This window comes from Mus caroli, chromosome 6 (assembly GCF_900094665.2).
Source record: "Mus caroli chromosome 6, CAROLI_EIJ_v1.1, whole genome shotgun sequence".
NCBI classification, from domain to species: Eukaryota; Metazoa; Chordata; class Mammalia; order Rodentia; family Muridae; genus Mus; species Mus caroli.
Genome location: NC_034575.1, coordinates 43,436,541 through 43,452,336, shown reverse-complemented (window position 1 = coordinate 43,452,336; position 15,796 = coordinate 43,436,541). Strand labels below are relative to the sequence as shown.

Genomic DNA, 15,796 nt, shown 5'->3' with positions numbered 1-15,796 from the left:
CTCTCTCTCTCTCTCTCTCTCTCTCTCTCTCTCTCTCTCTCTTTCTTTCTTTCTTTCTTTCTTTCTTTCTTTTTGAGAGAAAGGCTCACTATACAGCCGTGGTCTCCTGCCTTACTTAGTCCCTCATGACGACTGGGATTAGAGACGTGCACCCGTCTCCTACACACAGCTCATCTGAGGTTTCTAATATGTAGGCATCTAAAACCCCTTCAAAAGGATGACTAGTGGTCAGCCCTTTATTCAGACCTCACTTAGCCTCCCTCTGTCACGAGCCTGTACTTACGCCCCTTTGCAGGTCACAGTGAAGTCCATCAGGGAGCTGTCAGGCTGCGGTGTGGGCATGGGGACATCTGCTATCTGCATGATGCTGACTTCCAGGATCCCCTCTAGCAAAACAGCCACCATAGAGAAGTGTCAACATGCCACAGAAACCAGAGGAAACCATTCCGCCATAGATTGTTCGCTGGGCTGAAATCCCAACTAAGTTTCACGTGAGGGGGTGAAACCTCTGTTGGGGATGTGGTCAGTGCCCTTATGGAGAGACCTCAGGGAGCCATCTTGTCTTTTCTGCCATGTGAGGACAGAGCAAGGGGGTGGCCTTTCACAAACCAGGAAGTGCTCCTTTTTAGACACCAGACCTGACATTCATCCTCCAGGATAGCAATCCATGAACCCCAGCTGTAGGTCCCGGAGCCTTCCAACCCTATTGGTTCTGTAACTTCTTAACTAACTATAGAATGTCCCTTAACAAAGGAGAAGGAAAGAAAATAAGAGACACCATCTTGCATCACCTTAGACAGGACAAGGACCCTCCTCCTTTGCCTCTGCCCTTCTAGTGTTAGCTAAGTGAATGGGTGCTTTGAAGATTCTGGCATCCCTCCCCCACTGGGCGTCAGCCTTACCTACAATTGTGATGGTGGCTCTGAAGTAGCCATATCTGTTTATTCGGCAGTTTTCATTGGAAATGTCACTCAGCTCCATGGATTTGTAACCAGTAGGCACTAGAAAGTTTAAGTCATAAAAGTTTAAAATAACCAGGGATGAAGAGTGCGATGGAGTTAACACACTGTTACAAAAAACAGAGGCACTTGTCCATTGTTCTTTACTATTTTTGTTTTGGTGTTTGTTTTATCTTTTTTCCAGACAGGGACTCATGTATCCTAGGCTGGCTTAAACTTCAGCTTGGCTGTGGTTTTACAGGCTTGTAATCGCACTTGGCTATTTGTTTGGTTTTGAGCCAGGGCTTCAAGCTGCTGCTTACTGACTTACTGCAGTGCCGAGTCTAGAACCCAGGCCTGCGTTCTGCTTCTTAGCTACATTCCTGGTGCCCCTGGTTTCTGAGTTTACCTGAACTGTATTCTGAAGCTACTTCCATAACAGAGGGCACATACTTACTTGTCAAATAATAATGTTCAATAATACAAGCTGGGCCAGTGAGATGGACCAGTGGGTAAAGAAGTTTGTTTTGTGAGCCTGGCAAGCCTGGTTTGCAGGTAGAAGGAGAGAACCAATCCCCTATACCCCCCCCCCCCCACACACACATCATCATCATCACCCCCACCAATAATATAATAATGATAATAATAAATTTTTATAAAAAATACAAGCCCATTTATATGGTCTATATAGCTGGAAATGCTCACTAGTGGGGAAAAAAATCCTTCTACAAATCATGCTTTGCCACCCAACAGCATATAGCTGTAACCCCAGTCCTGGGCTGGGTGGAGAGAGATCTCAGGTGGCTCCCTGGCCATCCACCTGAGCCAGAAAGCAAACTGCAGGTTCAGCAAGGGACTCTGTCTCAAAATGTAAGGTCAAAAGCCACAGGTCTATACACACACCGACTGGTGTGGAGTGAGGTGACCCACACACATATGTATATACCACACACACACACACACACACACCACAGACAGACACATAAACACATATACAAATAAATGGTTAAACATATAAAAAGCTATGGCTAACTTATGGAATCACTCCAGGCCCCATTGCTTAGCCCTCCCCACCTCCGGTTTAAGGTGTTTTGAATTGATGACGGGTGATCGAGCACCTTTGTATGAAGACAGGACTCTCTCCGTAGAGCCAAACTGGCTTTTGTTTTACAGCTTGACTTAGCAATAGCAGCAAATTAAAATACCTTTTGAAATTGGCTTCAGAAATATGTTTGACATATGGCATGACACAGCTTCTAAGAAAAACATCTGGTTTGATAAAAATGTGATTTCAAAAGCCCAAATTAAGTAAAATAACCAGCTTTTTTTTTTAGATACTAAAGGCATCTATAATCTATTTAGAATTTCCAGCTGCTCTTTCTATTAATAAGGAAGATTATCTATTCTGGCAGATAAAGAAGTTGGTTCTTATAGATGTAGCTCCGTTGGGAGAGTACCTGCCCCATCATTTGAAAAGGCCTGTGTTTGGTTCCCAAGTGTGGTACCGTGGGCCTGTAATCCCAGCCATCAGAAGGTAAAGGCTAGAGGACCACCAGACAATAATATTGAGTTAGAAGTTATCCTGGGCTACATAAGAAGCTAGGAAAATGGAGGAGAAAGGAGGGAAGCGGGGGTGGGGGTGGGGGGGGTTAGAGTGAGATGAAGCTGTATGTCTGGACTAGCCCAGTACTGCTACATTTGTAACTGGACTTGGGATTCCTTAGTTTCTCACCAACAAGCTTGTGGGTGTTTATCAGTACACCCTGTGACTCTGTGCGACGCCCGGTCAGCTGTGATAAATTTCTATGCACAGTAGCTGAAAGCTTTCTGTGGTTATTTAGCAAAGAGGGGCAAAAAGCACAGCACATGATGTGAACCCATTTACATAACATCCAAAAATGACAAAACACATAGGATGTTTGTAAATGAGAATAGATCTGGACAGAAAAGCGGCCAGCAATGCCAGGATGAACTGAGGAAGAGAGAACATGGGGACTTTTCCTTCTATGCTAGGCTTCTTCCTGGTTAGTTCTAACTTTTAGTAAGAAATGTGGATTAACTATTTTACAATCTAAAACATTCTATAAAGGAATAAATTTGGGCAATGCAAACCTAACAGCAGTAGAGAAATCAATACAAGTTTGAGGCTACCCTAGCTTACAAATCAAGTTCAAAGCCAGCAGGGCAACATAGTATCTCAAGGAGATTGACTAAATCACTGAATAACTAAGTAACTAATGAAGACCACCACCAAGGCTGCCACCACCATCACACTGCTCAAGAAATACTCACTTAAGGAGGGGCTAGGTGTTGATAATGTGGGCAGAGGTGAGGGCGGAGATGAAGGTGGAGGTGGAGGCGAAGGCGGAGGGCATGGCCCAGGTACTGCAGTTTGCACGGTGAGGTTAAGATTGAAGGTTCCATTGAGCACATAAGTGTGATTCAAAGTGTGATTGTTGGAGACAAACAGGCCAGTGTTGTCCCCAAAGTTCCACTTGTAGGAAATGGCAGAGTCGTTGAGGAAGTGGCTGGGATCATGAATGAGGACATCGAAGACGATGGGGAGGTCTCTGAGGAAGATCTCATCAGACAAGTTCCGGTCATTCTTCTGGGACATGGTCACGAATACAGGGATCTGATCTAGAAGATACAACACAAGAAGAAAAGAAAACAGGTGGCTCGCCTGTGAGGGAGTGCTGCAGAGATGCTCTCTGCCTGAAGACTAAAACTAGACCTCCTCATAGGTAAGCCTTAGAGTCTCCCAGCTGCCAACACGTGGGCCAGCACAGCACAGAAGTAAATAGCTAAGCTCTGCTGGAGTCCAGATGAGCCTCACCCTAACCCAGAACACTGGGTGCTGGTTCTTTCCTAATCTGCTAAATGCCCCGCCCTCCCCCGCTGCCGTGGAGTTCACGCCACGCACCTGTTATCACATACACATCTTTCACCTTCGAGATGGGAATGTATGCCCGGCCGTATCTTCGAAAGACAGTCACTTCCATGACCTGAGGGCCAGCTGTCAAGTTGACTGTGTTTATAGAAACTCGTGCTGAACACCGACCCAGTTTTTGGAAATACTGACCTGTGAAAGGACGGACATTTCGAGTTACTGGTAACATCACATGATCTTTAGGCAGAGTTGTTTCTGAAAGGTTAAAGGTTGCTCTGCGAAGAGAACAGGCTGGAAGCTCCTGAAAGGGAGCTGGTGCCAGCCTTGATGCAAAACCCAATGAAGCAACTTTCTGGTTGCATGCAGGTAACAACTGCTCACAGCTGGTTAAAGTGTAAGAGCTCTACAGAGGGGCAATCCAGCCATCTAATTTATAGATGAAGACCTTTTGGTTTAAACGATTTGCACATGAAATACATACTCTCCCCTTAGGACTCATTTAATGTCATGGTGAGGTATCTGCAAGAGTTTTAATAGGTTCTATATTCACAAATGTGCCTTGTTTTTGTAAGAAATTAAAAGCACTTGATGTAAGTACACTGTCATAGCTTTGGTTAGGTTTTACAGGGAGACTGGAATTCCTCTTCCTAGAAGGACTTGTACTGAAAACCAGCAAGACATGAAAGGGCAACAGCAGATCACAGATACAGATCACAGATATGAAGGGAACAGACTGCCCACGGGAACACATCTGAGTCATTCCGTTTCCCTCTGCAGCTGTCCCTGAAACTCACAGGTGCTGGCCACAGCCTTGGCAGGTCAATGAGTGATAGGCTTGGAGAACTGACCACAGAGCCACCATGGCACCAAGAAAGCCAGTTTCAGACTGGCATGATACCCGGCCTATTCTGTGCTTTGTTCAGTGGGTGTGCTTTGTTAATGCTGAATAAAAGGATGCTCTCTGAGAAAGGACAAAACCTTTAGATATCCAGGAGTTACTCAACTGGAGCAGATTCTGAAAAGTTAGCCTCAGTTGGCTCCTGGTGGTGGTGGTGGTATGTGTGATGTGTGTGTGTGTGTGGTATGTGCAGTATGTGTGTGTATGTCTGGTATGTGTGTATGTTATTTGTGTGTGTGGGGTGTGTGTATATTTTGCTTAATGTGTACATGCTGGGCTTGTATTCTCCCACTCATCCATTGACGTGGCCCTCTGGTAGTATACTGAGAATTCAGCAGCCTTGTTAATAATGACCCAATTTTGTTCCTCTTAAAATAATACTTCACTAATAATACAGAAAAGTGAAACCTTTTGGTTTTTAGAAAACAGAGGGTAGACCATGACAGAGAAGAACAGTATCTATGTTGTTCTAGATCCACACATTGATGTATTATGCAGTCATTAAAACAATTTAAGGACTTTTAAATAATATGGACAAATGCTATGATAACAAAATAAAAATGTATATCCATTATTATCTTAAACAAGAAATATTTGTTTGGTTTTTTTTTTTTTTTTNCCTGGCTGTCCTGGAACTCACTTTGTAGACCAGGCTGGCCTCGAACTCAGAAATCCACCTGCCTCTGCCTCCCGAGTGCTGGGATTAAAGGCATGCGCTACCACGCCCGGTTAAACAAGAAATATTAATACTTAAAACATCATTATTCAATAGCAATCATGTCTGATGTTGTTTGTGAATGATTTTTATATTTTGTTCCTGCTCTTCTATGTTTCCAAATTTCCCACAGAGAATATGCTTCTTTAACTTTAACTAATTAATTTAAGAACATTAACAAATTAATGAATAAACAACCACGTGCCGTCCAAACACATTTTTTCATAGGACTATGTTAGGCTAGTCTTCGTCAGTTGTTGAAGAGAAAGCCAAAATCTCTCCCTTCTCATTCTCATTTTATGCCTGTGGTGTCCCGCAGACATGGCGAGCTTAGCCAGGATTTCATTTTCCCCCACTGTTTACCGAGTAAAGAGAAGAACAGAGGGTGGGTGTTATGATTTCAATTAGAGAATAAGACAGGACAAGGTCTAATGTGAAAGGAATGTAAAAAACTAAGAGTTTGTAAAAACCAAACCAAGTGTGTGAAAGACGTAGACAAAGCTCCATTTCTTCCATCCATGGGGGCGAGGGAAGGGCCTCCTGTCTGGGAACCTGAGATGCTGGCTTCGGCTGGAGCCATCTTCCCAGTCACTGTCATCTGCCCCTGCAGTCCAGTTGTAGACATACAGGTCAGAAGTCAGCCCCAAATCTAACCAAGAACAAATAGGTCGAGTTAGTTGTCAGGTCTCCAAATGCCCAGTGGTCAGCATCTAAACACTTCAGTTTCCCAGACCCACGGTAAACGCCGCTACGGTGCTAACGTCTTTGTGTTCAGAGTTCACCCACCACATACTGATGCATTCCAGTGTATGTCAATAAAATGTTAGATTATCAATTTCCAGGAAACCTCCATCTGGAGATTTTACTTAACACACGTATCATTTTCCTTTTGAGTCTCTGAATCTCAGTGTTATTCAAACCGACCTATAGGACATGCCATCTTCTAGCGTGGCACTCTGTCCTCAACTTCTTCCCCTCACTCACTGGTATCACAGCCAAGTCCTTCAGGAGAGGACGCCCTCAGGAGAGTACTCCCTCACATAACCGCAGCGCCACGCCCACTCCAGCAAGGCCTGCAGGAGTGCACCAGGTTTACAAAAGCCTGACTGGTGCAGGCAGCTCACCCTGTAGGAGAAGCTGTACTAGTGTCTGAGTAATCTCAATGATTACCTGAGTTCTTGAGAGTGTACGGTTCTCACAAAATAATGCACCTTGGCATGTTTGTGCTCTTTTACCATGGAAAATGAACGCAGCTCTTTAAGAGCAGAAGAAAATCAGAACCACACATGCAGTATCAGTTCCAGCAGAAAGCCGTTTACTTAAACACTGGTCGACAGAATGAACCAATCAGCACACTCTCTCAGATGAGCCCTGGGTGGGTTTTTGTTTGTTTGTTTGTTTTTTGGCCAAAATAGTTTCAGGTAATACAGGAACCTGAACATGGACAATAATACATTCGTTGTCCAGGAGACACAGTCCAAGCTCGGTGTGACAATGGAGGAGATGTAGGTTGGGTTTTTGAGTAGGGGTTAGATGGAACCCAAACCCTACACACTCTAGGCAGGTGTTCATTCGCTGAGTTCATCCTGTCCCCATAGTGTAGCTCCTAGGGGTTACCTGGGAAGAGCTAGGACCAGGGATGGGGAGATAGGGATTTCGAAGTGGCTGTGATCAAAGTCCACAATGTACAGTAGGAGAAATGTTTTGTATGGTGAATATAGGCTACTTAAAAAGGACGTGGCCCTGAGGAGGAGGATGACGGGGTGGTGACAGCTCCTGTGGGCTTTAGGATTGTGAGTGGAGCTCCAGGGGCAGAGCTTACCATTCCTGCAGTTCTTCTCATAGACGATATTGCCGTTGGCATCTTCCTTCTGGCATCTGGGGAACACCAGGTTCACCACAAAGGTGATATTGGAACCCACCAGGGCAGGTGAGTCACTGGTCAGGACTGCCTGCACACGGCCTCCTAGGGCAGAAAAGAATAGAGTGCATTTCCCTCGCAGGCTTCCCACCAAGTGTTTAGTAGAGTTCTGTCTGTAGGTAAGGACCATTCGACCCACATGCCTTTTTACAGTGGTTAGTGATTTCCTGATGCTAACGTTAGCTTTCACAGTACAATAGCATAGAAAAATAGGTAAGAGTAGTTAAAGGATTTTCTTTTCTTTCTTTCTTTCTTTTTTTTTTTTTTTTTTGGTTTTTCGAGACAGGGTTTCTCTGAATAGCTCTGGCTATCCTGGAACTCAGTTTGTAGACCAGGCTGGCCTCGAACTCAGAAATCCGCCTGCCTCTGCCTCCCGAGTGCTGGGACTAAAGGTGTGCGCCACCATGCCCGGCGCTAAAGGATTTTCTAATCATAGAAAAAAGTATTCACTGACAATAAGAACAAAGGGGGCTGGAGAGAGAGCTCTGTGGCTAATTTCAAGAGGATCGTGGTTCAATTCTCAGAACCCACGTGGCTGATGATCGCTCACAACAATCTGTAACTCCAGCTGCACGGGAGCTAATGCCCTCTAATGGCCTCCCCAGCACCAGGCACACAGGTGGTGCACAGATATGCACACAGATAAAACACCAATACACACACATTTAAAAAAAAAAAAAGACCCTTTTCAAAGATTGAAGAGGCACGTGTTGAATCTGAAAACCAAATGACCGGAAGACTTGACTTCTGGCCTGTGTGGGATGATTCACTTTCTGGTAAGCCTCCCCAGCATCTCTGGACGATCAGGTCATGTTGTAGCTTTTCTGAGGGTGCCTATGCTACGGTAGTCAACAGGCTGGAGGGCGAATCTGGCCGCTCTCTAAAATATTCAAAGACCTTGGACACGTCTAAAGTCCAAGTGATTTTGTGACCCTTCAGAAAGTGGAGCTGTTGAGGGAGGAGGGAAACTTGCCAAGCACAGGGGCTGCTCACTTCGCGCCTAGCGCACTGTCACTCACCAGAGCCGGAGCCCTGGCATCGGAGGAGGCTGCCTGCCTTCTCTGATGTAGTGCCGCGGTGGCTGTGGGGGAGGAGCTTCCCACTTACCTTCCCAGGAGTCCTTCCACCTGCCGTCTCCCCTCCTCCACACGGGATACAGGTGTTCATCCCATTCATTTTCATCCGAAGACCAGCCACGTAATTGGTTGTGCTTTCTCATGTGATCGGGATACTGTTCATGGCCCAGCACATCACGAAATCCTGTGTTAGTATTTGAAAACCAGATTTTGTCAATTCCACTACTCAGCACTTCTGTGTGAATGGTCGCTGGAGCTTTTCATTCCAATCCTTGGGAAGCACATGCATAATCTAACCAATACAGCAAGTAAAGAAAGGTGCTTTAAAATAAGTCTGTGCCGGGCGGGCGGTGGTGGCGCAGGCCTTTAATCCCAGCACTTGGGAGGCAAAGGCAGGTGGATTTCTGAGTTTGAGACCAGGCTGGTCTCCAGAGTGAGTTCCAGGACAGCCAGGGCTACACAGAGAAACCCTGTCTCGGGGAAAAAGAAAAAAAGTCTGCATGGGTGTGTTGGTGCACACTTTTAGTCTCAGCTCACAGGAGGCAGGGACAGGAAGATACCTGTGAGGATGGGGCTAGCCTAGTCTACATGGTGATTTTCAGGCTAGCCAGAGTCCCCACCCCAGATGTCTACTGAGGCTGGCGAGCAGTCTTAGCAGGTGAGGTACCTTACCGCGGACTTCCTTCTCTGAAACCCATATGGCAGAAGGAAAGCAGCGAGCGATTCACAGACTTGTTCACTGACCTCCACACATATGTGCCCGTCCCTCTGCCCAGCACAAATAAGCAAATATAAACATAAACTAAGTCTACAGAAAGTGTTTTTAGAGAATTACAAAAAAAAACATTTATTTTTTGATATTTATAGCATCTTACTACATGGCCCTGGCTGTTCTGGCACTCACTATGTAGACCAGGCTGGCTTCAAACTTGCACAGATACACCGCCCTCTGCTTCCTGAGTGGCTGGGATTAAAGGCATGAGCCACAAGGCCCAGCCTTGAAGAGAAAATTTTGGCAGCCACCCTTTCTAAGCTTTACTTAACATAGCCTCCAAATATTTAGGTTCAGTAGTAGTATCAAGAGGGAGACTTAGACAGCATTTTCCTCGTACAGCTTTGAATCTTTCCCAGGCCTTTACCCTCTTGTCTACAGGATGCAAAGCTTGGGGATGCTCCCAGGATGCCAAAAGACAAGTGTGTTAGCATGGGAGATCCCGTGGTAAAACTCTGTGCATACATTGTGGTGAATACTCCATATATATTTGTGGAGTAAGGCATTTGCATCACACCTGAAACCAGGGAGCGGAGACAGGAGGATTGCCGTGAAGTCAAGGCTTGTCTGGGCTAAAGAGAGACTTTGTCTTAAAAACAAACACCCCTGACCCCCCTCCCCCAAAGCCCTTGTATAGTCTCTGCTTGTTAAATAGAGAGGTTTAAAAAAATGTTATTTGAGAGCTGGGCGTGGTGGCGCACATCTTTAATCCCACCACTCGGGAGGCAGAGGCAGGTGGATTTCTGAGTTCGAGGCCAGCCTGGTCTACAGAGTGAGTTCCAGGACAGCCAGGACTATACAGAGAAACCCTGTCTCAAAAAACAAAACAAAACAAAAGTTATTTGAGGCCGGACATGGTGGTGCAGGCCTTTGGTCTCAGCACTTAGGAGGCAGAGGCAACCTGTGAGCTTGAAGCCAACCTGGTCTACAATGTGATTTCCAGGACAGCTAGGGCTACACAGATAAACCCTGTCTCAAAAAACAAAAGCTAATCAAATAAAAACCCCATGTTATCTGGGCTAGAGTTGGAGCTATTTCCTCTACTAGTTCCAAGTCTTTAAAAATGCATTTGAAGCTCTACTGTTAGGTCTAGCTGCATTTAGAATTACGGATTTCTTGATTGAATTGGCTATTTTATTAGTAATTAACTCTCTGTGTTCTTTTTTTAAAAAAAGATTTATTTGTTTATTATATGTAAGTACACTGTAGCTGTCTTCAGACACACCAGAAGAGGCTATCAGATCTCATTTTAGATAGCTGTGGGCCACCATGTGGTTGCTGGGATTTGAACTCAGGACCTCTGGAAGATCATTCAGTGCTCTTAACTGCTGAGCCATCTCTCTAGTCCCCTCTCTTTGTTCTTGATAATATTTGTTGTACTGAAGGCTACTTTGCTAGTGTTTAATATATATTGCATATAACAGATGCATATATACATATGTATACATAAACTTTTTCCATTGTTTTACTTTTTCCAAAAAAGACTTATTTACTCTTATTTTATGTGTAGGTGTCTTACATCTATGTCAGTGAACTATGTTCATGGTGTGGCCATGTTCTGGATTCCAGAAGAGGGCACTAGATTCCCTGGGACTGGAGTTCAGACAGTTGTGAGCTGCCATGTGGGTATGGGGAATTGAACCTGGGTCCTCTGAACCATCTCTCTGGACCCTAATCTCCCATTCTTTTACTTCTAGCCTGTATATATTCTTATTAATGTGAGGGTGTGTTTTTTTGTTTTTAGCACATAGTTGTGCATCTATAAATCAAATCTGAAAATCTCTAACTTTTATCTGAAGCACTGAGGCAACGTACATATGATGTAATGACAGGCTTTCTGCATTTGAGCCTACCATCTTGATTTTTATCCATCTCCCCTTTTCCTGTCTCTTATCTATCCATCATGATGGATTTCCTATCCATCTTATCTGTCTGTCTCTACCTTCTTTGCACGGAGAGAGGTGGATATCCTGTTATTGTGTATGCCTCGGGTTTTTTTTTTGGGGGGGGCAGGTGCCCCATATAGAATTCGGACTTGTGCCAAGTGGGCAATGTACCTATTAACCAGGCAAGCAATGCAAATAAGATTATACTAGGAGTCATGGCACACGGGCACACGGGCTCTGTCATTAACAGGCTGTGTGATCTCAGGCCTTCAAATCAGACACCCCCAAATCAGTGTCAGGACTGTTCCTACCTAGAACAGCCATTACTTGAGGAATGGGCACAAGGTTTATCAACAAACGTTTGTGACTGGAAGTTCACTTTGGGGATATGTGGGAAGAGTTAAGCTGCTTCCATTCAACTGACTTTAGAGATGAACACATCTAGGTCTAGAGAGGTGGGATTTGCCAGGATCATCTTCAATCCGAAGCAAAAGTGGATTCAGCTCTGTTCATGCCCAGAACAATCTCTTTTCACTGTTTGAGTCTTTGTCCACAGATTCTGAGGTAGACGCAATCAGAGCAAGGTCAGGCTGGTGTGTGACCCAGTGGTATAGTGCTTGCCTGGCCTGCAAGGGCCCTGGGTTTGAACTTCAGCACCATCAGAAAACGAAAAACAACAGCGACAAAACCGCACCCGATTTCTCCTCTGTTCCTAAAATTCAGAAGTCAAAGGAGGCAGCGTGGAGCGGTGGTGACAGGGATGGATGGACAGGGAAGCCAAGAGCTGACCCGTTCAGTCTGCCCTGGCAGAGTTCACACGAGACACAAATTCGTTCAACAGAAGAGCTGGAAAGATGACTCAGTGGTTAAGAGTGCCAGGAGCACTCGCACAGTACCCTAGTTTGAATTTTAGCAGCCACGTCCGGGGCTCACAAACGCTCCCGCTCCAGGAGATCTGGCGCCCTCTTGTGACCTCAGCAGGCACCACCGTCACAACAAAATAGTCTTTTTTAAAGATTTAAAAACAGAGAAACTCTGTCTCGGAAAAAGAAAGAAAGAAAGAAAGAAAGAGAGAGAGAGAGAGAGAGAGAGAGAGAGAGAGAGAGAGAGAGAGAGAGAAAGGAAGGAAGGAAGAAAGAAAGGAAGGAAGAAAGAAAATTAACCCAATAAAGAAAAGATACATTTTTTTTTTTAAAGAGCACCAAGCAGAGATGAAAGTATAAGGATTTAGGGCGAGGCAAAACTTCTTAGATGAACACCAAAAGTATACTCCATAAAAGAAAAAATATGATGTATGAAACTTTACTCAAGTAAGAAACTTCTGCCCTGTGACATCCAGTAGAAAGAAGTAAAGGGGAGTGGAGAAGACCACACTTCCACCAATATTAAAAAGCAATTCTCAGTTGAAAATGGGAACAGACATGAGAGAACACTTCAGAGGATGTATGGACACTGAATACTGGAGGATTGTTGACGGACCCCGCCCCTTCAGACCTATGGAGCCACTACCACCAATTGGGCCACCACACACTTCTGGCAGGAACCTGAGAAGGCACAGCCACCCTGCTAAATTCTACAAAGACTCGACGTAGAGTAAGCATTATATATAACTTGTCCAAATTGTACTTTTTAGTACGAATCCGAGGGAAATGAACATGAGAAGTCGGAGCATCTTGAGTTGGAATACCTCTCTGTCCTTTGGTGGGTGAGCGGCTAAAGTGGTACTGTATGACCGTGGGCTACTACTCAGAAAGAACAAGGAACAACCTATTTGGTACAGCAATATCAATAGAGTTCCAGGAACTCACACTGAGGAGAAACCCAAGCCAATGTCTAAAGTTCATACGGCAAAGTTCCATTGTGTGGCATTCTGGAAATACTAAGATATTTACATGGACAGACTCCTAGTAGCCAGGGATTGGAGCTGGGTAGAGGAGGGTATTTGGCTATAAAAGGGCATGGGTAAAGGTTGTATTGGAATCCGCCTGAATTATTTCTTTCAATTTCACATGAGTACACCATTAGCCTAACACACGGAAGTTCAACTTACAACCAGACAAGCCCAATAACAAGCAAACTATAACGGGAAAATGGGGGCGCGGGGGCAAAGTGGAGGTAACCCTGAGTTGGTTACCTTCTCTTCACCCCGGCTCCCCGATGCTCGGGCTGCTCACTACCTGCCTCCTATGGATTGCTAACCCCTACAGGACTTGCTCATTATGTCTGGAATGTTTAGTACAGTATAAGATGAGCCCAAGAATGCCTGAGGCTTTGAGACTTCCATTAAAAGCCCACCCCCTTCAAGTTCTGGCTACTGGTTGGGTTTTTGTTTTGTTTTTCCTTGAGGGGGTAGTTGTTTGTTTGTTTTTTCCCAAGTCAGGGTCTCACTATGTAGCTCAAACTGTCCTAGAACTCACTATGTAGACTAGGATGACCCCAGACTCACAGAGATCTACCTACCTCTGCCTCCTGAGTGTTGGGATTAACGACATGAGCCATTTATCCTGGCTTTGGCTACTGTTTTACCGACCCTCAAACCGTGGGTGAAAGGACTTTTCTGGCTTTTCCTATTCTTATTCCTCTAGGATATTATAACTTGTTGGCAGGAGGTATGGAGTGGGGTAGGGTGGGATAGGGGGAGCAGAGGTGTGTAGCTCTGTCCTTAAAAATGCCATTGAATGTGTGTTCTGGCCACGTACCCTTGCTAGCTGATCTCCCAAGACTCTACAGCCCACTTTTGCAAACGAGGAAAAGGAAATTTATTGAAGCTAACTCACTCATGGCCCAGCCTAGCAGTGGCATATATTCAAGTCTGTCCTATCCTAAACCCTGGCAGGAAGGACTGCCAGGGAGAGATGGCATGCTTCCCCTACCGCCTGCTCTCTGTGTGACCTGAGCGAATTCCTGGCCCTCTCTGTGGCCTGTGGCCCCGTTTCTCATCTGGGGAAACCGGATAATTCCAAGGTCAGTGTTCCCTCTCTCTGTGAAGGCACCACACCTAGACACTAGGTGGGCGGTTCCGTTTGTCAACCCGCTGCCTGCCCTGCCTGCCCGTCTCTGGGTTTGAAATCTAAACTCAGAGGTGGAGTCTCAGGCAGGGCGCCCCAAGTCTGGGGCATCACTGGCTTTGAGCATCCCTGGTTCGGGGCGCGGTTGTGATGGGGCTGGGCTGCTTGCCCTTTTGCCTGGCAATCCTCGGGTGCAGGGACCGCAGCGGTTCCACTCTTCCTGGCCTGGGATCCACCCCAGCCAGGACGACCTACGAGAGGACCTGCCTGGCACAAGAGAAGGCAGGGGGTGACGAGATACTCCTCTCCTCTGGAACTGCCTGGCAACCAGCCAGGCGGCCACATTCTGGGTAAGGCAAGGTTCTGGTTCGGGCTGGTCTCCCGCCCCTGGAAGTGAGGGGCCTTCTCTTTCCCCTGCTCACTAGCTCCGCTTAGAACTGGACAGCTACACCCCGGTCAGGACAAGTGGGCGTGCTGGAGCACGACTCCACCCCGGCTGCGGCGCACAAGGATGTTAGACCAGTACGTCCAACTCTGAAAGATACCTCTGCCACTCACTAGGAAGCTTTGTTAGTAGGGCCCCTGCTATAGAATCCGCCCAAGGTGGAGCCCCTCAGTATCTGCATAGAGCCCTCAGTATCTGCACTAAAGCAGCAGTTGGCCCTGCAGAGGATGCGGTGGGATGGGGGAGTTCCACAAAGTTAGCCAGAGCCTCATTTAAGAACTCCGCTCTGTGAGCAGGAAGCAGATAAGGGTGATTTGGGAGACTTGCTTTACCTGGGGTACAGGCTGTCCTCCCCTTCCAGTCTCAATCTGGCCAGAGTGGAAAAAGCTTCCAGGAGCCTCGTGACTTTTGTTCTCCGTGAGTCTTAAGCAAAGAACACACTCCCAGCATTTGGAACAGACCCTGACTGCGGACCCCCAAACTCCAGTCAAAGGGCCCGGCCCATCATTTGGATCAACGAGTGTAAGCGCCCAGAGAGGACGGGACTCACGCTTGGCCGCCTGGAGAGGCAGTCCTGCAGCCAGCAGCAGAAATCCCAGGACCCCGCAGAGACTTTCCATGCTGACTCCGAGCGCCTGCAACCAGTCAGGGCTTGACTCTGTCTGACTCCCCAGTCCCATCCACCAGGAGTCACAGTGTCGGCGGCCTCCTGCGATCCGCTCTGTTTTATGAAATACGGGGCCAGAGGGAGATCATGTGATGTTTTAAGCAGTGTGGCTTGATCTCCCGAATTCCATGGCTTACCAACTCGTGCTCATGAGTCACTTGCCCCAGGCATCTATTTATTGACTTCGGATGCACGGTGTTTTCATTTTGTGATGCCACATTTGCTCCTCCCCCCTTTCTCTCTCCCCTCCTCCCCCATCTTTCCTAGCTTAAAGGGAGCTTTCTAACATCCTGTTCTGGCATTTGTTACCAAACGAAACCTGGTCGTTGGTGGACTTTGTGGTTCCTCTTTTGTGTCACTTCGGTACTCACATTGAGACATCTTTCCAGAATTTGGACAGCCCGCGTTCTCTTCCCCCAGAACCAAGGGATCATTTCAGTCAGTGCCACTGTGCTGTGCATGCATGCATGCAAACATTGCATGCTATGTCAGAAATTGCAAGTTCGGGACAGCCCACGGGCTTCAAGCAGAGGAGAAATGTACCCCAAAGCTAAAGTTTCTGGCATATCGACCTGGCTTT

General features: G+C 46.4%; 1 protein-coding gene across 1 annotated transcript in view; it reads right to left on the bottom strand.

Annotated features, from left to right (window-relative positions):
- The window catches only part of Gpnmb (glycoprotein nmb), a 20,939-nt gene extending 5,574 nt beyond the window's left edge, over positions 1–15,365 (bottom strand). The window contains exons 1-8 of the mRNA XM_021164610.1: positions 15,100–15,365; positions 8,470–8,622; positions 7,264–7,407; positions 5,917–6,090; positions 3,862–4,020; positions 3,231–3,578; positions 903–1,001; positions 284–386 (exon numbers count right to left, since the gene is read on the bottom strand). Coding sequence (XP_021020269.1) covers positions 284–386; positions 903–1,001; positions 3,231–3,578; positions 3,862–4,020; positions 5,917–6,090; positions 7,264–7,407; positions 8,470–8,622; positions 15,100–15,229 — 1,310 coding nt within the window. The 5' untranslated portion in view covers positions 15,230–15,365. The remainder of the gene's footprint in view (positions 1–283; positions 387–902; positions 1,002–3,230; positions 3,579–3,861; positions 4,021–5,916; positions 6,091–7,263; positions 7,408–8,469; positions 8,623–15,099) is intronic.
- Between the last annotated feature and the right edge of the window lie 431 nt (positions 15,366–15,796).